Below are 27,417 nucleotides of genomic sequence, written 5' to 3'. Positions count from 1 at the left end.
TGAATTTATCAAGACTTTTAATAGTTGGTTTTCAAATGATGTACACACAATGAACAGAATCATGTCAATCAAAAACATCTGATTAAACACTTGATGATTTTTTTTTTTTTTTTTTTAAACAGCATTTCATATGAATCAGCCGTCACCACACACAAAGACACACTCAGAATACACAGCCACCTCTGTTGTAATCAGTAAAAGGTGTTGGCGTAGGTGCATACATCCTGTACAGCTGATATAAAGGGCTTCAGTGTAATGACTCAGTGAAGGAATCCAATTAATCTGCAGGTAAGACAGGGACACTGGATGTTGTTCTCGCCTTGTTTCAGCTAAAACAGAGTGCGCTACCAACATGTATACTTATTACTGTTAAGTGTTACAAACCATGACATCATAAGTTTAGAGTTATCCCGCCTGAGCCTTCATCTCAGGTGGCCACGGTTCTCAAAAGCTGCAATGGGAATAAAGAAAGAGCAAAGTGGCAGAGAGAGCCTGAGTGGCTTTCACTGCCGCAGGGGCAAGCAGCAAATATAAAATCCTCAACACCTGAGGCTCTCTCCCAGTTTGCCACATGTACACTAACAAGACTATGGACACAAATTAAACCATGGAATGACTAAGTATAAGAGCAGTCAGTGAGCAACTGCTGCTAGTCTATAAAATGTCCAGATATTGATGTTAAAATGAAAAAGAACCACACATCAGCAAACAGTTTCCATGCACACAACCACGTCAGACATTCTGCTTTAAGGGGAGAGCAGAGGATCCGATCCCACTGCTAACCACAGATACTAAAGAAACTCTATAAAATGACAAAGACAACAATAATGTAGTTTGTAAGTATTTATGTGTCTCTTCTATGGCCCAGACAGCCACTTTCCACTCACACAGGCGGAGGGTTAAGGAGAGTTAAAGCCTTTTTCTGCTGCATTTTAATTGAAAGTACCCCAAATAAATATGCCCCACGGCGATGATTCACCTGCTGATTGCAGACGCCAAAAATAGACTGCAGTGTGCAGAGAAGTGGGGCTAGATAATGATTAAAGAGAAAACAGTCACGGGAATACAAGTCATACACCTTCTGTCCCCAAAAGAATAAAGGTCGTCACAGGATGGCTCGGGCAGGGAGGAGTGGAGGACCTGCTCAGTCTCAAAGTGTTCATCAGATTATTTATCACGAGATAATGTCCTGAAACTGAAACTTATAGTCTGTCAACAAACACAAAAAGACTAGCCAAGAAAGTGATTCAGACATCTCCGCAGTCTTAGAAAAAAAGAAAACATGGTTCAAAATGAGACAGTAGATCATTACCATCCTAAGTAAACAGCTGGATGACATACAGAGAACAGTCTCCAGGCCCAACATGGCAGGAAGGGGCTCCTGCACTGTGTGAGGTTGTAACATGGTCCATGGGTCAGGTGAGGGAGAGCAAGAGGAGGTGCCAGGAGTCTGTGAGGGCAGCGGCCGGGTGGATGTAGGGGTGTTTTTCAGTTCTTCAGCACCGCCTCGTAGCTTTGGAACACACACTGGGAAACCTCTGGAGCTCTGCACTTCAGAGAGACCTGAAAGGAGAAAAGAGTCAAGTAGGGTTGAATATGAACTGATTTAAAAGCTGCTCTACACATCCAGACAAAGTGAGTTAATAAATGCCCCTTGTGGGATACGAGCTACCACAGGCATCAATAAGTCACATAAACAAGGCACACAGAAGAAAGTGATAGAATTAATTTTACATCAGCCATATTACAAAATTAAGACAGTTGTGAAGCAGAATCAGGTTAGCGTCAGCACTGTATAAATGAGCATGAATGGCGCACAGGCGCAGGGAAAAGAAGTTATTCGCACAATGAATTCTGCAAGCTTCAAAAAAATGTAACGATATAACACTTCAGCCTTCATCTGAGCATTGTTCAAACATGAGCATCGTTAGTATTTCTTCAGGTTAGTGAGTTAATGGGTGTAAATCAGATCTAAGGAAATAATCAATAATAAACAGGAAGAAAAAAAAAAAAAGCTTTTGATGGAAAGTCTTCTAAATTCAGTCTCATCAGACACAGACAGACAGAAATATACATCCATAAATTCACTTGAAAAAATAGAGGCAGCCTCTCCACTATTTGATGTTAGTCTCAGCTGGGAATAGGTTTAGGATTTGATACAACCTCACAAAGTGAGTTTTCTCCACCCCACAACTGCACTGCAATCATACTGCAGATGTCATTTTCTCAGATACAAAAACACGCTTTTGACAGGAAGCACAAGGCAGCAGGAGCTTTGCAGTAATTCTATCAGGACAGACACTGTCATAACGTAGCATTAAACACAAAAGACAGTGATTCTGAATATTTCAAAATGTTTCACTGATTAATTGCTGCGCCATGGGCTGTGCTTTCTCACAAATGGAAGCCTAAGACCCCACATGTCTGTGTGACATTGAAAAGAAAACAGTGCGGTCAAGGTGTTAGCTAACCAAAGAACAAGTATAGATCCTCCACGACTGGTTTACACTGACAAATCCAAACAACACAGCAAGACTCTAAATCCAAGAATACTACAACCTGGGGGGGAAAGCTGTTTAACTGCCTGAAGAGTTTGAAAGATCTGTTCTTTTATTTGAGCAATTTGTCTTTTATTTCCTTGACTTTCTAGCAGGTACTTTGGGCATTTTCTGCCAATTATTAGACAGCAGAGAGTTGACAGGAAGAGAGAAAACAAAGAGACAGGAATGAGATAAGGTCTGTTCAATTCTGTCCAGCATACCCTTATTTTCTTCAAGTGTTCCTTTCTAAAGTTTTTTTATTTTTATTTTTTATTTGTGCTTTCTTGGTTTTCACCTAAATATTGATATCCAGTATTGTTCTTTTGCACTACCAAGTACAAAGTACTGTTTTTATTCCTCTTTGTTTTTTAAGCAGTGAAGTGTCTGTTGTTTGAAGCAGTGAAGTTGTTTTCCACTGTGGTAAAGAAAATGGAATATCAATATTTTTCAACATACAGTGGTGAAGTTTGATATTCCAGTATCGTGACAAGACTATAATGTTTTCTCTTTCAGAGAGACACAATTATTGTAATTAGAGTGATGAGTTATTCAGCAGAGATTTGATGAGTCACTGATGTGAACTTCACACCAAGCCCCTCCTCAGCTCATTTGAATACTGAGACCAAGCAAAGGTGATGAGTGCGATGTGGTGGATACCACAAAGCTGCAGTGGATTGAAGCAGTAATCTAACACAGCTCTTTAAGTGTTGCCTCTGTACACTCAGAGCTCTTTACTAATGTACGCTGCTGCTAGCAACATTTAAGCAGCCATGCTCCTGTCAGCACGGGGTAAGATGTGAGGAAATGCAGATTCTCTAGCTGCTGTGTGCAACCTGCTATTAGGAGAGCTAGAAACTGCGGCATTCAAAAAAGGAAGAGGGAGCTATAGTAACAAGGGAGGAGGTGGTAATCACCTGAAGGTGTGTATTTAGTATGTAAAGAGACAAAAATATTCTTATTATCAAGCTTGTTATGTTCCATCATCCCAAGACAATGAACTTACAAATTTCCAGGGTGATAACACAGCTCTGCGTTTCTAACTGTTACTGTTACAAAAACGGCAGTGTCCTATGTGATGCAGTCTCCAGTGAGAGACAGACACGTGGGTTCATACAACTCATCATGCAGTCTAAAAACACTGCAGAAGTCCAAACCAGTGTAAATTGTGACCTACAGCCGCCGCAGTTCTCTGATCAGCAATGCAGCACTGCAACGGGAGAAAACAAAGAAAGAAGACTCCTCGATGCATGATCATGTTCTGACAAAGTCACATCTATCTTCATCTTAATTTGATATACTTAATATAAGTTGTTTATCAAGTTAAGGTTGAGTCTAATGGTTTACAACTCATCCTATGTCATTAGTTTAGTGTGTCAACTGTGCGTGTTAACTGGGTGTAGGTGGAGATATATTTTAATACAGTAAATGCTCTGAAAAATCAAAAGGTTTATGAGATTGAAATGTGAGATTTGAACAAATTTATATAGTCTCACAGTATATGTTTAAGGTTTTAACCCAAAAACAGAGACTCAATATGAGGGACAGCCCATATATGTGTGTGTGTGTGTGTGTTGGGTAACACTGTGGTGTCCATTTCTCTGCTGAATTTTACCAAAACCCTCAGAATTACCAGCTCAAGATGTGGGAAGAGAGAATCAGCCAACATCACTGGTCACATAGTTGCCATGGGGACAGGAGATGGCAGATGAGAACACCATGCTTCATATCAAAAGGATCTCAGTTTTCCATTGTAAATACTACGACATATACATGAGCTAGGTTGAAAGCAAATTAAATTTGTGCGCCTCTGAAGATTTCACATTTGCAAACCTGAAGCAGCTGTAATCAATATTTTTATACCAAAAATGTATCAAATGAGAATGTGAAAAAACAATGTGACAAAGTGAAATGGGTCACACACTACATCTGCAGCTCCTCTCAGCTTTATGAAGCTAAATAGCGAGTTTCAGCTCATTGTTTAACTGTCCATCCAGCAACATTGCTGTAAGAGTTCACTCTCAATACGCCACCGCTCTCAACACATCATTTTTCGACTGCAGCTGTTTTCAGTGAAAAAGCTCACACTGTACAATACCTGCTGAGCACCAAACAGCAGACAGACACAGTTAGTGACTAGCTGGAGCAAACAGTGGCATATTTAGCAGCTTAAAAGTCAGATATTTCTCTCAGGAGTTGGTAGAGACCAAACAGAGAGCTAAAAGAGCGCACAAAGCAAAGTCTGCAATATAAACAAAGGAGATGATACGTCAGTGTTGTGTTCACAATTTGTCTCCACTTCTCTCAAACAGCCAATATTGCAGGTTTAAGGAGAATGAGGAATGTTTTTGAATGATGTGATGGTTTGTTTTCTTAAGCTGAACTTTCTTACTATGAAGTGTGGAATTGGGGCACAGCTATCACGCTATAAGTAGTGAGGCATCATGGGAGAGTTGAAGCCAATCAAGTTTTGAGATATCAGAAAAATAGGCCAAGCCATGTTTAAACCTTAAAACAGCATGGGTGAGCAGCAGCAAAAATGGAACATGCCACCATGCATCTCCACTCATGGCAATGAACAATAATGGCTTTTGTCTCATCTTCTGAAGCAAATTAAAATGCATAAAACATGCGGTGGCAGGGCTTTACTTCTTCAAGTCTAAAAATAGCTTCTGACAAAAGGCTTTGGCAGCTTGGCTTTAATGTGCCGTGCCAAGAGAGTGCAGGGATCATGCAGCAGCCAGCAGCCAGCAGCCAGCAGCTCTCAGCAACAAGCATCAGAGTACACACCGTACATGCAGCACAGTTAACTTTAAAGTCTAGTCTTCTCTTCACTTAACAATTTATGACCCATCTGCAAAAAGTAGGGGAGCCTTTCCAGCCGCAGTGAGGAACATTTTGGACTTGAATATGAAATTAGAAAGACAGAAGGAGAACAGGACAGAAACAGCTGAGGGTGGATGAGAACAACCTCTTGAACGAATGATGTGACATTGCAAAAGGACGCACAGGGGAAATATAAACACAACAAATCAAGAGCAAGAAAGGAGAAAATGTACACCACCTCCGGTAGAAAAAAAAAAGTTCTACAAACAATCATTTCTTAAAAATCAGCTTTCACTTAACCCAAGTCGTGTTCTCTTAAATCTCCTGAGCGAGGTCAAGCTATGTGTTGACTAAAGAGGGAGGGGTGTGAAACCGATTTAAAATTCAGAAGATTTAATGAGTGAGAGCTGGGTGGCTGACAAATTGACTAGTCTAGACAGGGAAAAACAAAAAAACACTTAATGCCACCTTATGAAAAAGAAACATGATCTGAAAGCTGACTGAGTGATGAACAGGGAGGAGAGTCACACCAAGGTCATTGTTCTGGACTAGTCATGCAGAATTTCTAAGCCAAACACAATCCATCAAGAGCAGAGACCGTGGCATGCTGACGGAGCAGAGACATGCAACAACACAAAGGAGGAAGCAAACAAATACATGTGCACACTGACACACACACACACACACACACACACACACACACTGACACACACACACACACACACAGATGAGTCACCAATACTAGAGACACACTCCAGTCACTGTACAATGAACCAGCCTCCCGCCTTCAGCGCGCTCACCACTCATTACTTCACATCAATCTCCGTCATGTCTGTGCTTGTTCAAATCAGCTGCTGCTCTGTCATGCATCTCTATCCATGACGTGCAGGGATGACAGTATTTTGTTAACTCCATCACACTGACTTAATTGAACAAGCAGGGCAGTGCTGAAGAACGGAAGCGAGAACTTTCCTACACTGTATATGGGAACGTACAACAGTGAGACCATTCACTGGGTGGTTGGTTCAGTTCAGTGAGCCCTTTGATTCCTGATTTGTGTTTATTATGGGATAAATCTCCAATCCCAAACAAAATGTGCTGAAATCAGTTATTATGGTAGGTATGATTAAAGCCTCCGAAAATAGCTCCGGCTCTGGATTTAAAAGATGTCCTCTCACCATGTGTTGTAATATTGCTTGCTTCTAAAACACAGACATGATGTAAAGATCTACTTGGCGCCATGTGCCAACACTTTTTAAAAATCAAAATCTTACAAAACTTACATAACCCCAAAAAAACCCACACAAACTCAAGTAGAGATAATTATTTTTGGTTTGAATTACAAAAGTCTGGGAATAATTTTAAATAACAGTAAGTAAGGATTGTAAACACTGGATAAAAACATTCACTAATACAAAAATTCAGATGAAATTGGATTAAATAAAAGTACAATTTGTACTGCAAACACTGATTTCAACAACTGTTCAGATAAACTTCGCAGTTACTTTATGATGATATAAAAATAATTTTAAAAATCACCTGCCCTATTCCAAAGAATCCTTTATGACCCATTAAAATGCTGATGAATTTTGGCATTTCACCCAAGAACAGGTAAAATCAAGTTCCACATCTTTAACAGAAACAGCTGTTCCAGATTATGTGGCAGGAATATAATGTTAACAAACTGTATACAACACATATACACATAATATATGTTGCCATATTAAATCTCTCTTCATCAGTGAGAAACTTGCCTGCCATTCATCCTACAGCATAACAAACTGTCCTGGAAGTATTTAAATCAGTACATTAGTGGCTTCACTTAAAAAAACCAAAAGTTGTCACCTTCTCTCACCAGCTTTTTGTTTTGGCACTAATTAGTTAGTAGAGCACCAACACCACAACAGCAATGACTTAAATTCATGAATTCAGCTAACACAACAAGCTCAGTACTCACCGTGTAGTTTGGGTTTCCTGCCTGCACCCTCAGTTCAGCCAGCACCCAGATGCCGTTGGAGAGTTTCATGGACTGATACAGCATGTCCTGCCCCTCCACCGTGCGCTTCGCTATGGTGAAGATGTTGCTACCCTGCAGTTTGTTGGAGGCTGCATCTGTTGAGGGAACATTTTTTTTTTTTTTTTTTAAAAAGGTCACAACACAGTCAACACTGTACATGTTGAACTGAACTTATAATGTCTTATCTGAACAAGCTAATGTTCCTTTAGTATTCAGTTTTTCACACTGTTATTCAGTGCCACTCACTGACTCCTGCCATGCTCTATGGCTGTCTGCTGAAACAGTCATTAAATGTATCAGAGCATGGAGGATTTCTTTTTTCACTTATCATCCCCTAAAATTTCACTCTAGGCTGTCTGTACAGCAAAGATATAGTCACTAATTTGGAATGAACTTTTCTCCTCAGACTGTTTTACTGCTGTGCCCCAGTAGGATCTGAGACGCTCTCTCTTTGTTCATGAAGAAGAAATTCAATCTGTGGGGGGAAATCTCCATTAAACTGTCATTATGAATTCTTCTCCAGTTGAGCTGCACTCTCACTTGTGTAAAACCAAATTATCGCACGTAAATAGGGACTGCAGCTGATGAGTTCTCATCAAATACAATTTGCTTCATTAGCAAGGATCTGAATTTGAGTTCGCCGCTGCTCTGCTTGGCTGTTTTCACATAAAGCCTAGCAGCAGGCTATGGCTGCATAATGATGCATTCTTCAGCTAGTGCACTCTCTGTTCTCTGTTCCTACTTCTCACCTGAGTTGAGATGGCAGTCTTTGATCTGAAACTGGGACTCATTGTCATTAGGAATGTCTTTCCATGTGGCGAGGAACACCTGTCGCTCTGTAGAAGAAGAAACACAATCACTGAATGAGTCCAAAGACAGAGCACAAACTTACATAGTATAAGGATAGAAATAGGATTTGTGGTGAAGATAAATGTACACATTGTAAGTGTTGTATGAGTAGTCTGATTCAACACTAGACATAGGGTGTCCTGCTGTGGCTTAGGCTCTGGAGCATTAGCTTGCAGCCTTTGGCAGAAGTCCTGCTGCCAGCCCCATCAGGAGACTCCACAGGGTGAAATGCCAACATGTTATCACAACATAAAACAAACAGCAACACAAAAACAAAAGGGACAAAGGCCCAAAAATGGCACTGGTGTACTATATAGGAGCGAGTGTGCAGCCGCAAGATGTGAATGAGTTCAGGCAGGTAGACAGTCACACACATGTACGTCACACACTTCTTCACATGCTCATAACAGTCACAATAATGTTCCCTCACTGAAGAATTGACGTATGTGTGTGTGGTTGACGTCAGGTGGTCTTGAGTGAAGAGATTTAGCCAAGACCCACTCACCCATCTTCCCGTCCTCTGCAAACAACATGCTGATGGGGTACTGGCAGCTGAAGTAGAATACGTCAATGTTGTTCTTAACAGCCACCTGTGAGAGTGATTACATACAAGGAGGGGGTAGAGGAGGACGACAGGAGGAGAAACAAGAAGCAATACATAGGTAATTACTTTTCAAGTGCCCTTCAAGGATGGACATGGCTGGTTTATGTGTGCTGTTTACTGAGCAAGAGGGCTACAGTCCTCACTGTCTCACACATAGGCAATACTATATCCTATGATATCATCGCTCTATCCATGTTCTTTACTGGTCTCCTCTCACACTGTACCTCACAGTAAATATGAGGCTGCTTTTTGCCAAACAGTATTAGCAAACATTATTTAGATGTTAAATATATCATAAATAACTATTTCTATACACAGCCTTTAATAAATGATTTACAGGAGGATATCAATAAAGATGAAAATAGAGGGAGATAAGAACAGCAGGTTAAAAATAAAACACCAGACGCAAAAAGCTAACACACAAACAAGACTGACAAGTAAGAGGAAACAAAAAAATAACACCTAAAAGCAGGTCTACGTTTTCAAAAAATGAATCTGTGAACATTGGCTCCTCATGCTGGACCTTTTACAATCTATGGACCCTGAAACACAAGAGCAAGTGTGGAATAATGGGGGCACCTGAAGTAGCAAGCAGCAAGCAGTGATACTGATCAAGCTGCTTAACAAAGAAGTGCTGAGAGAAGGACAGTGAGTTCAGCCAAAGGATAGCCAAAGAATGACTCATGAATAATTCAATAGGGCATCTTCTTCCTGGGTGCAATGCAGGACTACACAATGCTTCACTCTGAATGCTTGTAAACTAAGAGACCTCTATTACAAAGGGTTATATGACCAAGAAGAAGTGGTCTGACACCAAATACAATTGGGAAAAAACACTACTGTATGATATAATTTCTGACATTTTATTACAGGTTTTCTGTGTCATGAGTTGACCTACTAGACCACTGATTCCCAACACTGTAAGGTCCTTCCTTTGTACAAAAGGATATTTTTGCAAGCTCCAGCACTCTTGCCAGCTGGGACAGGATGTCACCTCTACTGTATTGTCTTAATTTTGCTTGGCAAAAACTGACTACATGATTTTGCAACAAATTTGATTGTTATTTTTAAAGCAAAAATGCCCCCCCACCAAAAAAATTGTGATAATGTTTTACTAGTTTATGACATTTTATGGCCCAAATGACCCAATGTAATTTGTAAAATAATCCTCAAATTAATCAGTAATGAAAATAACCACATGCTGCAGCTGCACTGACTTCAGTCCACCACACTTAAAATCAGAGGAAATTATATTTATATTTAATATAAAGCTTCAGGGAAAAATATTACAAAGCAATAACCATGAGACAGCTGTTAACAATGTCATCTCTTAACTAAACTGTTGCACAGACGAGATGATCATTGATCAACTGAATTGAATATTTATTATTTCGTACTATATTTGATATTGATGGGAAAAAAATATCTAAATTCTTAGATCTGGTACAAAAGATTTAATTCAGCCTCCGCCAGTCTAGGAGTTTAGGAGCCACTGTACTAGACTGATTTTTAAATGTCTTTACTATTGAATAATTATACTGTATATATCCACTTCTGTAACCAGGAAACGAGACCAAGTCACCACTTTGATGTTTAAATGAACTTCTGTGTTGTTCCAGAAGGCCGTAAGGTGGCAGAAACAGCTGGGAAACGTGTCCCCATCATTACTAAAGCCTTTCCCTTAAACTTGTTGATGTGTGATTAAATGGTTTTAGTGAATGTGGCAGTGTACAAGTATCAAAAAACTGCATCCACACATCAGTAGTTCAAAGAGTAGTTACAGTGATATTCTGAGACATTATCTTCCAGCAAGACAATAATCACGCAAAACCTCCTAAAATAAAACATCTGAGGATATAAAACAGACCGTCGCACCCATCAAAGCAGGGCCTAGAAGCAGCAGAGTAGAAAGGTTAGCTGGGCTGCTGAGGCCAGGAGAAACAATGGAGTCATGTGTTGTGAGACCACTAATGACCGCCCCCACCTCCATCATCCCCCTCGATACTCTTATCTTCCCTCTCCAGCTGCACACAAAACCCAACCACCATTCTGCCCACTTAAAAGAACCACCCTGATCAAAAACAAGCCTGCCTCTGCTTCTCTTTATTTACAGCTTATCAAAACCACTCTCTAAAACGGCTGTTTTATGTTTTAATTCCGTTTAATTCACAGCATGGGAATTCAGCAGTATAGGTGAATAACCGCAAGGATGCATTACTAATAGGTTAAGATGTGGTCATGTTTTCACGACCAAACTTAATATCCCAAGAGATACAGTCAGGTTCATGAATATTTCACACATGAAACATTTTGATATTTTACATCTGTAAACTTACAAATATACAAAAACAAATGATTAGGAAGTTACAACACTTCCAACTTGAATTGGGAATTTCAAAAATTCAGCAGTATTTTAATTTAATTATCAAAAACTTAACATGCAGCTATGTCTGCTAACTCTGCTTACATAGGAGTACATCTGACAGAGTGCTCTCATTATGTTCAAGGCCCTGGGCTCCGTAAGAAGCCATGTTAGGACAGTAAACTTGAAGCGTCATTATCCTGATATGGCCAGTGTTAAATAAATAAATAAGTTGACCCACATAACATTGTGCTTCTAGGCTGTACTTGACAACTGACAATCCTCTTGTCTGTAAGTTGCATCACTGTTAATTTCAGCTGGGAATCAGGATTCATGACAAATAAAAGCAGAAGCAGCAAAAGAAAGTTACTGTTCACCCAGAGCAAAAACCTGCACAGTCACATTATATTTAAGGGAAATGAACATTGCATTACCTGCAGGTTATTGAGAGGCTCCATCTTCATGACAGGTCCCACATTACTGAGGGGAAGGGTCACTTCAATGCTCTGGTTTGGGCTAAGAGGAGTGAGAACCTGGAGTGGACCAGCCGGAGCGAGACCAAAGCTACAGAGAAACACAGAGGAAGGAGGAAAAAAAGTGTCACAAAATGTGTAAATAGAAAATTGCAGCATCCACAGCTAAGTAGATGGTCTTACCTGTTTCTGTTAAACTGGATGGCAAAATCAGTCATCACACTCATAGCTTTATTAGTGAGGGTCATCTCCATCTGGATCACCCCAGAACGGCGGGCAAAAGTGCCTGATATCTCCAGACCCTTGGCCTTCATGGCAGGAAGCCAAACCTAAAGAGAGACAAGATCAGTATTTTATTGGGGATCCCACCACTGGTGTCACATAACTTTGTTTGTATGTACCAGCATATCAAGACTTACTGTTTTGGGGGGGGTGTAGGCTCCCATAGGCATACCAACTCCACCACCGAGATCAAACAGGTCATCCAGACCACCGCTAACATGGGCACTGAAAGAGGCTGGCATTGCAGCTGGAGGAGCACTAAAACCAGCCCCCATCTGTGGATCACAAAGTAACATGTTACCCTAACACATTCAGTGTCACTGTGTATTGAGAAAAGCCCGACAAAACTTCACTAGACAAAATTACTTACGGCAGGACTTGCTCCAAGGTCTCCTCCAAGCTGGGTAAGGGGAAGAAGCACAAAAAAACATTCAGGTTATCTGTTGCTGTAACATTAAATAAAACTGGGAGGTCTGAAGAGGATGGATGGAGGGATGTGAGGGTCAAAAATGTTGTTCAGTGATTGATGACAGCTATGGGGTTTACAATACTAAATAAAAACAAGGTGACACCAGTTCAGGAAAATTTCTCCTGTCATGTAACTGTCATTTTACTGTCCACCCAAGTCCGACTGAGTGTCTACTGAATTCCAGTAGGTTTTGTTCAAATGCTACTCACTAGATGTATCTATTGTGGTGATGAAAAGGCTGGGGGTACAGCGACAATGGTGGTTGGGGGGGAAAAGAAAAAAAAAAAAAAAATATATATATATATATATATATATATATATATATATATATATAGATATATATATATATATATATAGATATATATATATAGATATATAGATATATATATATATATATAGATATATAGATAGATAGATAGATAGATAGAGAGAGAGATTCCACACAGTGGCATAGCTGAACTATTGTGCAAGAGACTTTTTTTTAACCAAAAACAAAAAACACATAGGCAAGATTTACTAACATCTCACCTAAATGGGGCGGGAAACAAATACAATGCAATATAAAGTGCAAACAGGCACAGTTCAACTGGTGGGGGGGACTACTCAGAGGACACAGTGGTACAACAGGGGACAAGAGGGGGTTCTAGGCTGTTGCTGGCCTTTACTGGTCCAGTGTGGTCCCCTGGACCAACCTCAGTGGGGCTGTAATCTGGGGGCGATGGGGACTGATGTGGGAGCTGAGGTGACTGAGGAGTGTCCGTCCGCAGGGGAATGGGCGGCTGATTGAAAGACGAAACACAATCGCAGAGCCCAGACATAAGAAAAGAGATGGACTTAAGGATTTAACAGCATGCCTATTGTTCATATCATGATAATAACTGATGATAAATGATGAGTGAAAATGTCAGACTGATGCACAAGAACTACAGCAAAACAGCAGTGGTTAAATTAGTCCTCTAAAATGGCCTGAACATGATTTATTAAAGTTGTGCCCTCTCCCTCCATGTAGTTACCGGCTCAGACTCATCCCCCATCTGCAGGTGCAGCATTGAACAAAGAAAGGAAAACACACAAGGGTTAAAGAAAGAAAAAGAAAAGGCACCAAAAGATAGAAGAAACACAAAATACAAAGATACATTACCGTCACTGTCACATTGAGCCTATCACCAAAATCAAATACGATGTGTTATACCAGTCTTTCAGAACCTGAAAGCTTCTCTAAACAGTGGTGTGTAGAAGACCTACCAAGCTGTCCAGTCCTCCTCCAAGAAGGTCCATAGCACCCATTTGCATGCCAGAGGAGGGGGGTGGTGGTCCTGTGGTGGTAGGAGGTGTCAGGTCCAGGTTGAGCAGATCTCCCAGGAGATCTCCCTGGGATGGGATGACAGCAGGTGGTGCCTCAGAAACTCCAGTAGCAGAACCTGTGTCTGGGCTCTCAACACTCTCCCCACTACAAATAAAACAAGGCATGAAAAAGGAAAATAACATTAACTTAGATTACGCATTATAGTGGTGATGTCATTTATTTGATTACTGTTCTGCAAACTAGATATTCCTCGTGATTTTCATATACACTGTAAATCTAATTTGTCACTAAAATGCTGCTGCTGCTAAACCTCCATCTAGTCCACTGAGAACAATGGCTAGTACACGTGATGAGTGGGATTTGAAAGCAGGAGGAGATGCACAGCTTGACACTGCTGGAAAGTGATTTACTCAGCAGATTTGAAGGGAACCATAACAGCAGAGTCAAGATGCTTGCTCCACATAAGTAAACAAACCTCTTTGCCTGCTGTGTTTAAAAAAAAAAACCAAGTGCACGACTCACGATCCAGCACTGCCAGGCAGTCTCTTGTGCTGAACACCACGGCTTCCCTCAACAAAGGCACTCGGTGGCTTATGGTAGACAGAGGCCAGAGTACCAATGTGGCAGATGAGCTCCTCCAGCAGCGTGGGCTCAATGAGATCTGTCTCCTCAGAAATCAAGGGCTTCTCAGCCAGAACCACCTCCTTGGCAGCCACAGGGTCTGTGGAGAGCAGACGCCAGTAGATGTAGCCGCGGTCCCTGAGGTCTGGGTTATCAGAATCCTGCAGACAGAGAAGGAGGCATGAGGAAGAGGGATTACTATTTATGGAGCATGTTTAATAAATACTTAATGTTAGACTCTTTTCTGTCTTGGCCCCAATATGTGAGACTGAGCAGTGGCTCAAAGATATCAACAACCAAGTCAGCCTTGGGGTGGTGCTAGGATTTGGATAATGTATGAGGCAGCCTTACTCTGCACATTTTTATTAGTGTGTTTATCTATGCCATATTTTTAAGGAATAATTTGAATCCAGAGAACAAATATCTTGTTATAAGATTCTTCAGTTATGAGGCACATTTTCTTCCCTCTGCTGCTTTCTCCCCGCCTTGAGCAGGAGCAAAATGTTTGTGTATCTGTGGTTGTTGCACAAACCGTTACCAGTTATTTAATGGAGTTGCATCTGAACAAATTATTATACACAAGCCCGTGTAAATGTGTGAAACTCATGATAATATTTACTGCTTGAAGACATTCTCTCAGAGACCTTGCCTCAACTGTTTTTGAAACCACAGTTGTTGTGGCGTTGTATTAGACTGCATGATATTGAGGTGTTTCTCATATTGTGTCATCCTCATGTACACAAATGATGAAGCATCTTATCTCTTCCATGATGATACAGATGATCTATGATGATCAATAACCACACAGCCGTACACTTTTCCCTTGACTATGTTGTGTTGACTAAACACGGTTGCAGCTAAACAGAGTAGTTCATATAATATACCATGTAGCATATTCTAGATGGTCGGCTGAACTGCACTTCAAATTTAACATTTAGAACTGTTGATTTTTTTTATTCTATTTATTTTACATTTTTTAAAACCAACTCATTACTTTCAACCATAAAACACAATTAGTGTAACTGCAGAGTAAGCTCAAACCACTGAAGTCATTACTATGCTAAGTGCGAGGTTTGGATCCATAGTGGCATTAAAATACTCCAGAATCCCTGGAATGATAAAGTAGTGAGGAACTCTCTGGAAAAGACACAAAAATAAGAGCTAAAAAGCCATGTTGAAGAGAACCAATTATCCAAACCTGGGGAAGAAAAGAAGGATGGTGAGTTCAGAGTAGTAGATAGGAAAGTGAGGACTGTCAAACATCGGTCGACAGATGTTAGCAGGAACATGAAGTGCACGAATTAAACTGTGCGTCTGTGTTTTTTTCTCACCTGTGTGGCCAGGCTCAGCACCTGCTGCACTAGCTCCTGGGTCTCAGTAGGCTTTTTCAGGAACAACTTGACAATTGCTGTCAGAAGCTGCAACTGCACCTAGAGGGCATAGTGAACATATACCGTATGTTACAACTGCTCACTGCTCAGATTTCCAACATCCTGCTAAACAGTAAATATTTCAAATATGTGCCAAATCTGCTCCTGCAAACAGCAGCACAAAACAGTTGTTGTCTAGACAATGTTTTCTAGATCACAATTTTGTAAAAATATGGTTTTATGAGATGCTATCGGTTCCACTTTCCACCTTACTTGTTTACAACATCTGGACACTAGTGTGGGGAAACAGGGGCTGTGATCTGCCAGGGCTGCGGCCCCAGCTAGTGGCATGCGGCTGTGTAACATCTCAGATTAGTTTAACTGACTAGTATTTTCGGTGCTAACTAGTGAGAGTTGCGCTATTTAATCATTTAGTTGACTAATCACACACATCACTACTAATACAAATCTACTACTCAGGGGGAGCTGTCTAACAAGTGCAGCTTGGTTTAAACCCACAGTGAACTGGGGCAGAATGCTCCTCAGAATAACGGCTGGCCTCTCTACAAAATGTGCCTCTCAGCCACATATAAAAAGTGTTCCAATTACTGTAGTGTCTTCCCATTAAGCACAGCTCGAGTCAGAAAAACAAAATATTTTACTCAGGATTCTTTGATTTCTCTCATGGTTACCACTGATTTTGTCAGTTAAATAAAACCAGTTCACCATAGTGCTTCTGTGTCTGTGTATGGCATGTCACCTCCATGCTTTGCAGCAGCTAACTAATGGCTTTATTTTAAACTACAAAAACCAAAGTGTGCTACTCAGTGCCAGCACTGACTGCAAATTAGTGCTGCCACCACCATTAAAAATATGTTTCACATTTTTAAAATAAGAACGTCCCTGCACACCTGAGTGCTTTCATCGTGGAAACCCTCTAAAAAGCTCTCCAGCAGTTCATCAGCGTTGTCAATGCGCTCAGCATACTCTCCGACAATCCAGATCATGGCAGCACGAGCCTCTGGCTCATCCAGGGAGTCCAGGTTTTCACACAGAGTGGCAATCACACTCTCATACCTGAAAGTAGTCACACAAAACATGCGCTCAAATTTTGCAAATTTTTTAGGAGAGACAACAAAAAATAAACAATTACAGTTTGAATTACTGTAATTAACAATAAGTTGCATTCATGGATTTTTGGCCACTATGGACAGCAAAAACAACATCAGCAGACACAGAGCAACATTAACATTAACCTGGAGCTGTGTTTTTTTGTCCACCTGACAAATGTAAAACAAATACCTTTCTTTACACCAAAATTAGTGCATATAAGCAGGTTTTTTTTTTTTTTTTTTAAACATGAGTAACCCACTACACAAGGTGATTAAGCAATGTCATCACATGCAGTTACAGAGCAAACACACAGACACAGATTCACTCATTCTCAGCAGAAGGTGTAGCCACAGTGTTTCTTGTGTAACAGCACTGTGCTGGGCAGGTGACAGGCCTGTGTAACGTGTTCACCTGGGTGTTGTGTTTACATCGCTGTCGGCTGGAGCCGGAGCCAATAAATATCCATGACTACTGCAGGGTCATTTGAACCAGGACTGAATGCCTATTGTAGCCTTTCACAGGTACAAAAAACGCAGGTCTTTTTTGACCTATGTAAAAAGGGGCACATAGTTATGCTCCTTTTAGTCTGGTTTGGTCACTGGTTCCTTCATTTACTCAACCAGCTTCTGTTGTGGCTGATGAATTTCTGTGGTTTCTGATCTGCATAAAATGGCGAATAATAACCCGATCCATTTAAATATTGCTTTTCTTACAAGATATGCTAATGAAGAAAGATTTAGTTGGTGCCTAATTAATAGAAAAGGCAGAAGTTTGACAGGGCAGTGACTCATAGAGCTAAAGGCCTGGACCATGCTGAGGTGTAAGCTTTGCAAAGCTGCTTCCTTGGAGCCTCACAACTCCAGGGTGACGGTCTACTGCTGTGTGGCAGAGGTTTCTCTCTGGCACATGAATCCACTCTGTTGGATCCACAGCAGAAGTCACACTCCAGCCAAATGTGCCAGACCTTTGACCAGGTGCAATCCAAGCAGTTTAATAAGCGCTATCCACAACAAAACACAATCTGTGCTACAGATTCTCAGTTCTCTTCTTTAAAAACTCTTGTCAAAACCTTGACTTCCAGCACCTCTCTGTAATATTCCAGTGGCAAAGTACAAGTATAAGGGGCAGATGAGGGTTGAAGGGGTTAGAGTTAGATCTTCTCTTTCTTTTAATATGGACATGTTCTGTAAAGCTAACATAAGCAGGATACAAAGTACAAATTGTATCCTTTGTTAATTCAGTACTACACTGACATATCCTATATACACTAAGTATTTTCAGTCCATTTGGTCAAATCCAATAAAAAGATCTTTGAGGAAAAAAGCTTTTGTATAACTGTTTAGATAAAGGCCAAGCTGAAAACACTTTCTGTCTGTGCAACTGCCAAAGTAAAGACCGAGAAAATTTAAACAGGGTAAGAGGAGTGCAACAGTCGGGGTATCTGCTTGTAAATAAAATGTGTGAGTAAGTACCATAATTCTTAGATGTAAATATCAGATAGCAATGCAAAGCATGTAATAGGTCATACAATGTTACATATCTACAATGTCTCGATGCAAATGCAAATGGAGTTTTTAAAACTAAAAACCTTACTCAATACGTCAGGTGTTGAATAAAAAAAAAAAAAAGGACCACAATGATATCTAAGAGGGAACTTACTTGTTGGGGTATTTGCGGAAGATGTCCTTGATGACCACAATGGCTTCCTGCACCACATAGTTGACCTTGGTCTGGATGAGGTCTAACAGAGTGCTGACACAGCGCTCTGCTGATTGCTAATGAATGGAGAGAAAAATAATTTGACATTACAGGCCTACACATTATATAAAGAGTACAGACATATTCATATAAAATATAAACGTGTAATATATATAAAATATATGAAACTACATTAAATTTTCTTTATTCTTTTAACAGGAAAAAAATCTTTTTAAAGATCTAAATCTTTTTATCTTGTGATATTATTGAGGAAATAATAGTTGTTTTTATGTATTTAACTTCAGGGTTAAAAACAATCACTTAGGCCCAGGCTCTAATATTAAACAGTCGTGTGGTTCTTCTCATCATGATCTGTTGAAATTATACAAAACAAAAATATATATCATGATATATAACTTCAGTGTATTTAGACAGAGCACTGACATGATGACAGAGCCCCCTTGTGTTCATCATAGAAACACTAACTAATCCTCACTGATCTGATCTGACTTTGAGTCTAAATACCAGTAAACAAACAATTTTATAGACTGTTGCTTTATCGTTTAACTACATAGTTGATTCAAGTATCTGATGACAGTATTACATCATCTCCACCCACCTCTACTTTGATGGCACAGCGGCCAATGGCTCTGACAGCTTTACGGACAAAGTCCACGTCCACCTCAGTGGCATACTCTTTCAGCTCAGCCAGCACCTACAGCAAGACAGACACACATCCATGTCACTCAGATAATTTTGTTAATACCTTTTCTTTCTTAAGAGCACCCTAAGACAACAATGTATTATAGCTGTGGGTGCGATACCTGGGCGATGTTGGCTTGAGATGCAAGGCGAATCATGATGTCCAGCTTCTCCAGTTTGACATAGATTGGGTCATTGTACTTTACAAAGAAAACCTTCATCTCGTGTTTCAGGATCTCTGGGCTAAAAAGGGACATCAACATTTCTCATCATTTGTGGTACCTGCCTTAGATTGTAATACAACAGACAATGAAGCAAAAAAATAAAATCTTGATAAAATATACCACACAACAGTAAATACAACTTATATTAGGGGCTGCTATTTCCAATGTATAAAGAATAGTAAAGAAACCCTCTCCCCAGGTCATCTCCCCAGACTTACCGTCTCTGTACGATGAGATTGATGTTTCTGAGGGCCACATATTGCAACTCAGGTTCAGCGGAGAGCAGAGTGACCAGTGGAGGCGCGAGTTTCTTCAGCAGGGTGCCATAGTAGTCCAAGTCTTTGGGCAGCATCTCCATGAACTTCATTAAAACTTTAACTGCTGACAACACCACTGCAGAGTTGGCATGGGAGAGCCGTGGGGTCACACGCTCACAGATGCTAGCAGATGTTAATGATATTGGGAGACAAAGAGCACAAACGTTAAATTGAGTTTACTGTGAATATGTGCTAAATGACATGCAGTGTTAATTAAGGCAGTGTTTGCTTTTACCTTTGGGACTCACGATCGTCACGAGGTGTGTAATTAGCCAGGCAGTCAAGAATGAATATCTGTCCCCACTCTGTACACTCATTTAAAGCCGTCAGCAACTTGTTGATGGTCTGGGGGTTCAGGTCCAGTAGATTACTGTTGGGATGGGACTCGGCTATCTCAGACAGCGCTGCCACTGCGTTTGCTACAACCTAAAGATGAAGACAAGAGAACCGATAAATGCTGACAGAAGAGGTAAAGGCCAACAGCTATATTTAGATATAAAAGAGAGATCATTGTACTAACACCATTCTGGCATCATGTTGAGCATTTAAATGCCAGCACAGGGTTTATCAGTGAAAGCAGAGCTGGGGTCTGTGACCAGCTATGTCACCCTGAGACAGAAATCTGCCAGCTAAGAGTCGTACCATGGGGTTGGAGTCAGAGATGAGGTCTTTAAGGGTGTCCAGGAAGCCTTGGTCCTCCACCAACTGGGCATTGATATCATGCAGCTTTGCTACACACACGGCAGCTGTCTTCCTCACATATGGGTCTTCGTCCTTCAAACATTTCCTTAGTGGCTCGCAGAGGTATTCAGTGATCTTGTCCACACGAATGCAGCCCATTGTACGAACAGCAAGAGCCCGAATGAGAGGGTTGGGGTCTTCACAGTCCTAGATGGGTGGATTGGAGAGATGATTTATATCTCTGTCATCCTACATTTTCTAAGAGGCATTTTGATTTCCTTTGACATTTGTTTATATTAGCATTCTGTAAAGAATACAATGATCATATGTTGAGGTGTCAAGGCTGCTGCAGGATGATGAGAGGGAAGAAAGTGGAATGCACCATCAAAGACTACAGGTGTCTGCAGCTAACCTAAACTGATACCTTAGGGTAATTGGTAATTATCTCACTGACGTCAGAGATTCAAGAGGGAAATAATGGGAAATTACTTTAAACAGCTGGCAAAAACAGCATGCATGCATGAGTAGATTCAAATTAGCACAGAAAATATTTATCCTTCCAATCACAGTGCTGTACAAAGCACCTGCATGTAAAAAGAAGGAACCAAGAGTTGGTCCTAATGGTGAAATTCTAATACATTCTACATATTTATTATTTCCTGATAATTTTCCATTATGAATTGAGATTTCCTTTTTCAATACTTTATGTTTTAAATCACTCATTTGATAGGTTCAAGGACTGCATGTACCCTCTTACAGCACTGTGCAATACAAGAATACAGATTTCTGCACTTAAATAATGAAATACAAACTGATTATTTCATACAGTTTCTAAACTTTTATGACAGACTGAGATTTACCTTCACAAAGGTGTTAACAGCCATGATAGCCATGTCTGGCTGACTCTTGGCATAGTTCATCAGGTAGAGGTAGACCAGCTTTTTCAGTTCCAGGTTGTCCGTCTGCATGCAGTTCACAACATCTGGAAACAGAGCACTGGAGGAGGCACAAGATGTTTCGTGAATAATGACTCAAAATGGAAGGTGATGAGTTACAGTACATAATTCCAGTGTGGGATGTTTCTGACATAGTTTCTCCTTGCTCACCTGACATCCTTTCCAACTGTCATAGATGCAATGACCTTCTTTACGGCCTCTTTCTTCTTCTCTTTCTTATCACTGTTCAGCTCTGCCTTCAGCTCAAAGATCTCCCCTGCACACACACACACACACGAGGAAAGAGGGATCATTCATCAGGTAATCCATTTGTGATGGAGAGAGTGGAAAGGATTACTGTGCAGCAGGGGTCTCTCTTCACACATCATAACATATAAACTGGACACAGACATTTTTTTAAAGTTGTTTTTTTTTTTGGGCCACTTTATACCTTTATTATTTGATAGGATGGTGAAGAGTGACAGGAAATGGGAGAGAGAGAAGGGGACTTGTCTGCTCAAAGCATTTGCACCCACATGGTATGCGCCCTAACCATTCGGCTATCAGGTTGCTGTCCTGGATAAACAGACATGCATTGTACAGCACCCTTGTCTATCAGAACCTCTAATAAACAGAGAACACTGGCACCCCCTGTAGTTTCTCATACTGGTGGGTGGTATTGGTTATCTGGGGTTTAAGTGCAACTGGTTTTACCGTTTTTCCTTTGGACTGTCTAAAACAAAAACTTGTCCGTATATTTATGTTTTTTTATTCAATAATGAGTTAGTGCATCCCTGATTTTGGTGACAAAGGAGACACTTCCAATAGCTCCTGCAGCCTATGAGCCTTCTGGCAGGTCAGTGATAAAACGCTTTTATTAAAAAGTCGCAGCAAAACATGTTCACATTCTTAGTAGCTGGACAGCAGCTCCAATAAAACGGCAGATGGGAGTGCACAAGTCATCTCCCTGACCGTTAACGGGTGGAGCTGGCTGATTATTCAATAAGATCTTTCACAGCAAAACTTGGCATTGAGGTTCTTGCCTGTGCTTTGTAAGATGTAGTGTGTGACAGTGGAGCAAATCTTAATGCATTGAATTTCAGTTTGATTATATGAGATTTTGCACATCCTTGTGTGTGTATATACTGTATATATCCTTGATATAAAACCAATATAAGAAAAATATTCTTATTAATGTCAATTTTAACTACACCCCACCCCATCAGGACTTACAGGTATTGTTGAGCAGATGATAAAAGGTAAGTGAGTGCAGGGTCACCCACTGATTGTCGAGAATATACCAATTGTTTTCTAATCATTGTGACTGCTTAAAGACAAATGATATCCATACAGCCTTGTTTTATGTAAAAAATACAAGAAAATAATGATGGCATAGGAATTCCTTGCATTTAATTGACTATGTTATTTTTCCTCACTGCCTTAAACAAAAAGAGTATCTGAACTGTGAGCGCAGGTATTGAACAAAGCATCATGTCACCATGTGAAACTCTCAGGAAAGATGGCAAAGTAGTTGTGTTTGTTTATCCATTTGTGTTGCTTTGTGCTAAACTGAAAGAGACTAATCTTTCTTTAGTTTACATCTCAGTGCAGTGTTACTTTGATGCCTACATACACAAACACTGTCAGTACACTGTTAATTTTGGGCTTGAATTGGAGTCTACCTGCTTAGAGTTTCCCAGGCATTGTAAACCGTTAATCACTCCCAATCTCCTTCAAGATGCCAGCAACAGACTGCACACAGCAACATTCAAATCCACAGAAGAAGCACTACTAAAAGAAACATGCTTCTACAGTATCTCTCAAGAAACCCTAAACAAACATAAGGAGTCTACACACTATTACTTACAAGTATGTTTTCATTATCTAAGCAAGTATGTGGGAACATGCAGTTCTGGGATGTGTGAGAGGAGCCACAAAAATACAACAGGAGGCACAGCGAGACAGTTAAATCTCTGAGCGCTAAGGCTCAATATGTCTAATCTGCTTTACAATAACCAGAGCTGTGAAGCTCTTGGCAACAATGTTGATACCAAGCAGGGTGATAACTTCTTTGGTTATTTATTTTTTTGAGGTCTAGTCAAGTCAGTTAGATGTATTCAACAACTCAAAGTTTATCGGAATATGTATTAATTGTAACATATGAATCTTAAACTGAGTAAGAATCTTTGGTTTCATCCACTGAAAGACCATAAATGTGCATCATGCATGCATCATGTTGTTGGGAAAATATGCAATATAATTTTTCTGAAATCACTGAACAGCTTGAAGTTAATTGGACAAAATTAACAACCTGAAAAAAGCCAAGGTCTGTCTTTGCAGAGATAATTCAGCACCATCCAGCTAAAATCCACAAAGCACTTGCTTAAAAACAAGGCATGGATGCTAGCAATAGCTAAGAACTAAAAATAATAAGAACCTTGTAACTTGTCACTGAGGTTTTACATGTTACACCATCTATCTTATGAACTAACAAACAGTAAGCTATCAGACCTTTCTTGGTGGTGGTGAAGTACTTGGAGTCCGTCATCTTGGATCCAAATTGTCGATTTTCCTGCAAAAGACAGAGAGAGTGAAAAAGATGATTGTGAAATCTTTTCCTGAGTGGAAACTTGGAAGCACAACAAGAGCAAGAGGAAATACTAGAAGTGCAAGCACAGGGAAATAAAAGGAATTCCTGTCTTCTCCTGAACAAATAGCAGTGATCCATCAAAATAAAAAACAATGGATTCTGGTGAGAAAACAGACGCCAATATCTCCTCTTTCTTGGTCAGCAATATCCCTTTTACTGAGCAGCATGAAAGGATGTCTATTTCCTGTTGTTGATTTCCACTTGATCCAGCACCTCTCTGCAAAAGATATTCTCTCACTTACAGTACTGGTCAAAAGTTTGGACACATTATCCCATTCAAGTGAATAGGAAAGTGTATATAAATAGACACTCAGTTGCCAGCTTATTAGGTTCACCTAGCTAAAACCAGCACAGTTAATATAGCAGTCCTGCTATAAACCCTCCTCCATGAAGTTTATAATGTTCAGGTTAGGTTTAAACTCTTTTAGGGAGATGTTCACTGAACTGTATGATCATTTTGGAGGATGTAGTCGATGATGCTGTTGACAGTTATTACATTATGGAGACAGGTATTTCTGCTATTTAGCCCACCCTCATTGATATAAATGAACACAATTCAACAGCACCACCAAGTGCACTGTTATATTAGACTACATTAGTTTTAGCTAAGTGCACCTATTAAACTGCCATCAGAGTGTGTGGTATATGATGATTATGATACTTTGTTATCATAGTATTAATACTGATCTAAATCCTGGCAGTGGTCTGTACACTACGACACAAGTGGCATGTGAATAAGATTTATCATGGCTAATAATTTCATTAATTCAACTGACTTTCCATTTACTCAGATGATACCATAGACAGGTCCCTGCCAATTTTCCTTGACCATAATCCATAACCTTTCAGCCTTTCATTGATAAGACAGTATTATTAATGAACTCTGCCATTATCAGTCCGGATATACATTAATATTACAGCGATTTACTTATTCTAAATTTGATTTCATTCAAGGAAATAATTTCCGGGAACAATGATGCCAGCAGATAATGATGCTGATGTTCATTTCTACCAAATTTAAGTTTATGGCTGAGACAGTTATAAACGTTAAATTGCTACCAGTGACCACAACAGTGAATGACAGTTTCATTATTGAGCCTCAGGCAGCTGAAACATCAGACAGGTTGTTCAACTCAAGTTAACCAGATATATTGTGGACACAACTGTGGACGCAACAACTACACTGAAGTTTCCGAATGGGCATTAAAGATAGCCCTAAACCTAACTTCTCTGTAATTTGCACCTCTTGCTGTGAAAGGGTGTTGGACACTGTAGATAAAGCCTTAACGCTGTTTGAAACCCACGTTCAATTTCGTTAAAACTTTATTTTCTGTATTCTATACATCATACTAGGTCGACATTTAAACAAACAAAACAAACAAACAAAAAAAACATTCAAGACTTGTCAGATTTGGACTAGATTATCCCAGACAAGCAAGAAACTCTTTAAAACAGTTTCATATTTGTGAAACTTTTATTCTGTTTGTGAAAATGCACAAAAAAAAGAGCGATTTCACTGCTTTCCTCACATCTAGAGCACAAGTCTATGTATAGTGTTTTTTGAACTAGATCTGGTCTCATGTGGTCTAGTTATAGGGAAAAAAAAATTACTTTTCACAAATAGAATAAAAGTTTAACCAATCTGAAGCTGTGTCTTGAAGAGTATTTGGCTTGTCTGGGATAAGCTACTCCAGATGTGACAGTATAGTAGGTTTTGATGTAGACCTGGTCCAATGTGGTCTGGATGTGAAAACAACGAGATCTCTATTTCTCCAAGTTTTCATTCATTTTAAAGTGGATTTCAAACAGCACTGAGGCTTTATCTATAGTGTCTAATACCCTTTTACGGAACTAAGGTGTAATCCTTAGCTCAGATTTGTTCATTACTATTACTTAATTACATTAAAATCATTCTCCCTTAGTTCTCCCCTCAACTATCGAATCGGAAGCTAACTTCAGCATCGTCTCGCAACACGAAATACCTGATTACAGTTTGAACGATAATTCACGCTGCTACCCTGCCATACTGACACTGAACTATTAGTGCAGTTTTATATAGTTTGAAAACTAAATAAACGAGTTATTCACAGTGGCTGAGTTTAACTTAAACCGCTGACTTAGCCACAAAGTACAGGAAAGGCTTGCTAGCTGGCTAGCGTCAGGCTACAACGACGTCAACGTTAGCATAGCTGGAGGAGCAGTAAAATACATGTCACGGTAACTTGAAGTTAGGTCAGTTAGTGCAGATAATTCAGCAGTTATCGATGCTGCCCGATCAATTACTCACGCATAGCTGATTCGCCCATTCCTGCATGTTTGCGGCTGTTAGAGTTAGATGAATGAAACTGGTGCTAAAGGCTAGCTGTGCGGTGCAGGCTGCCTGTCAGTGTCAGCTAGCGCCCGGCCACTTCTCCAGCTAGCGCAGCTGAGGCATGACCTTCTAAGTAGGGGCTTAAGGAAGCCTTTGCCGGGATAGTTAAGCCCTTAATCTGTCGGCCCGGTTTAAACCTTACCCAACGAATTAGCGTACCTTCTGGAGTTAAAATTAGAATCGCCACACAGTGAATTTGGAGAGAAAATCTCCACAGACATCTTACCGTGACAGGCGTAGCAGTGGCTGTGGTGGCCTTCGTCCCCTCCCACTTGATTTACTTCCGTCTTTGCACTAAATATCGTATGCAAACAGACGAGCAGCGTCAGCTTTCGCAGGAGGAGGGTTGTCCATGTTACTCATAGTGGTTAAACGACTCTATCGACAATATGTTCTTTAAAAAACTGTCCAGGAAATTGGTGATTCTGGATACAACAGGCTGCATCACATTCACTGACTTTTTAAACAAGTTGTTTACAAAATGTGAAATGTAACTGTTTAACTGAACACAAAACTTTGAAAGAGATGTCTGATATAGTTACTGAAAGTAGTCCTGGTTCTGTAAATGCAGTGGTAACTTTTATTATGCAGGTGTTTATATTATTTTGTACATGCATCATATATCAGTTTACAGTGTTAAAATGTTTCTTATGTTTTCTGCATCCATTTAAATGAATGAGTATAGACTAAATATTAGAAACACCTCTAAAATGACCATAAAATTGAATTAACAAACCCTCTAAAACAGTTTCAACAGAAATTGAGCACTATAACTTTAACAAAAGTAAGATTAATCATAGGACTGTTATATTTTTTATTTTACCAAATATACTGGCTAAGTATAGGTCAAATCGAAAAAAAAATTATAATCTTCCGAACACATGTGCAGATGGAAATTTTGAAGGGAAAGTATGTCAGTATTTCTGCTTTTACATACTCCAAGACACGGCAGGGTTTATGTTGTTCAGTTTTGTTGCATTTTTGAACATATTCAGAACTTAAGACTACAA

The 27,417-nt window shown here is 40.0% G+C and overlaps 1 protein-coding gene across 3 annotated transcripts; it reads right to left on the bottom strand.

The window, feature by feature from the left end:
- ap1b1 (adaptor related protein complex 1 subunit beta 1) lies at positions 1-26,726 on the bottom strand. 3 transcript variants are annotated; one of them, XM_071482936.1, is made up of 24 exons: positions 26,324-26,443; positions 23,898-23,958; positions 21,558-21,663; positions 21,312-21,447; positions 20,413-20,658; positions 20,006-20,196; positions 19,672-19,893; positions 19,352-19,472; positions 19,147-19,242; positions 18,489-18,604; positions 16,628-16,793; positions 15,678-15,776; positions 14,248-14,507; positions 13,665-13,869; positions 13,433-13,453; positions 13,112-13,198; positions 12,321-12,350; positions 12,088-12,225; positions 11,852-11,997; positions 11,630-11,759; positions 8,735-8,819; positions 8,130-8,216; positions 7,321-7,475; positions 1-1,563 (listed from the first exon to the last, which is right to left on the bottom strand). In XM_071482936.1, exons 1-24 carry the CDS (start codon positions 26,348-26,350, stop codon positions 1,489-1,491), a joined length of 3,006 nt encoding a protein of 1,001 aa, XP_071339037.1. In that variant the 5' UTR covers positions 26,351-26,443; the 3' UTR covers positions 1-1,488. The 3 variants fall into 3 exon arrangements, with proteins under 3 accessions (XP_071339037.1, XP_071339036.1, XP_071339035.1); XM_071482935.1 differs by lacking the exons at positions 13,112-13,198; positions 13,433-13,453; positions 26,324-26,443 and adding an exon at positions 26,634-26,726; XM_071482934.1 differs by lacking the exons at positions 13,112-13,198; positions 13,433-13,453 and having other exon boundaries at positions 26,324-26,440.
- Positions 26,727-27,417: the final 691 nt, after the last annotated feature.

This window comes from Trachinotus anak, unplaced genomic scaffold (genome assembly GCF_046630095.1).
Source record: "Trachinotus anak isolate AG129_WGS33_773 ecotype Australia unplaced genomic scaffold, CSIRO_AGI_Tana_v1 ptg000008l, whole genome shotgun sequence".
NCBI classification, from domain to species: domain Eukaryota; kingdom Metazoa; phylum Chordata; class Actinopteri; order Carangiformes; family Carangidae; genus Trachinotus; species Trachinotus anak.
This window is presented reverse-complemented; position numbering and strand designations above follow the sequence as displayed.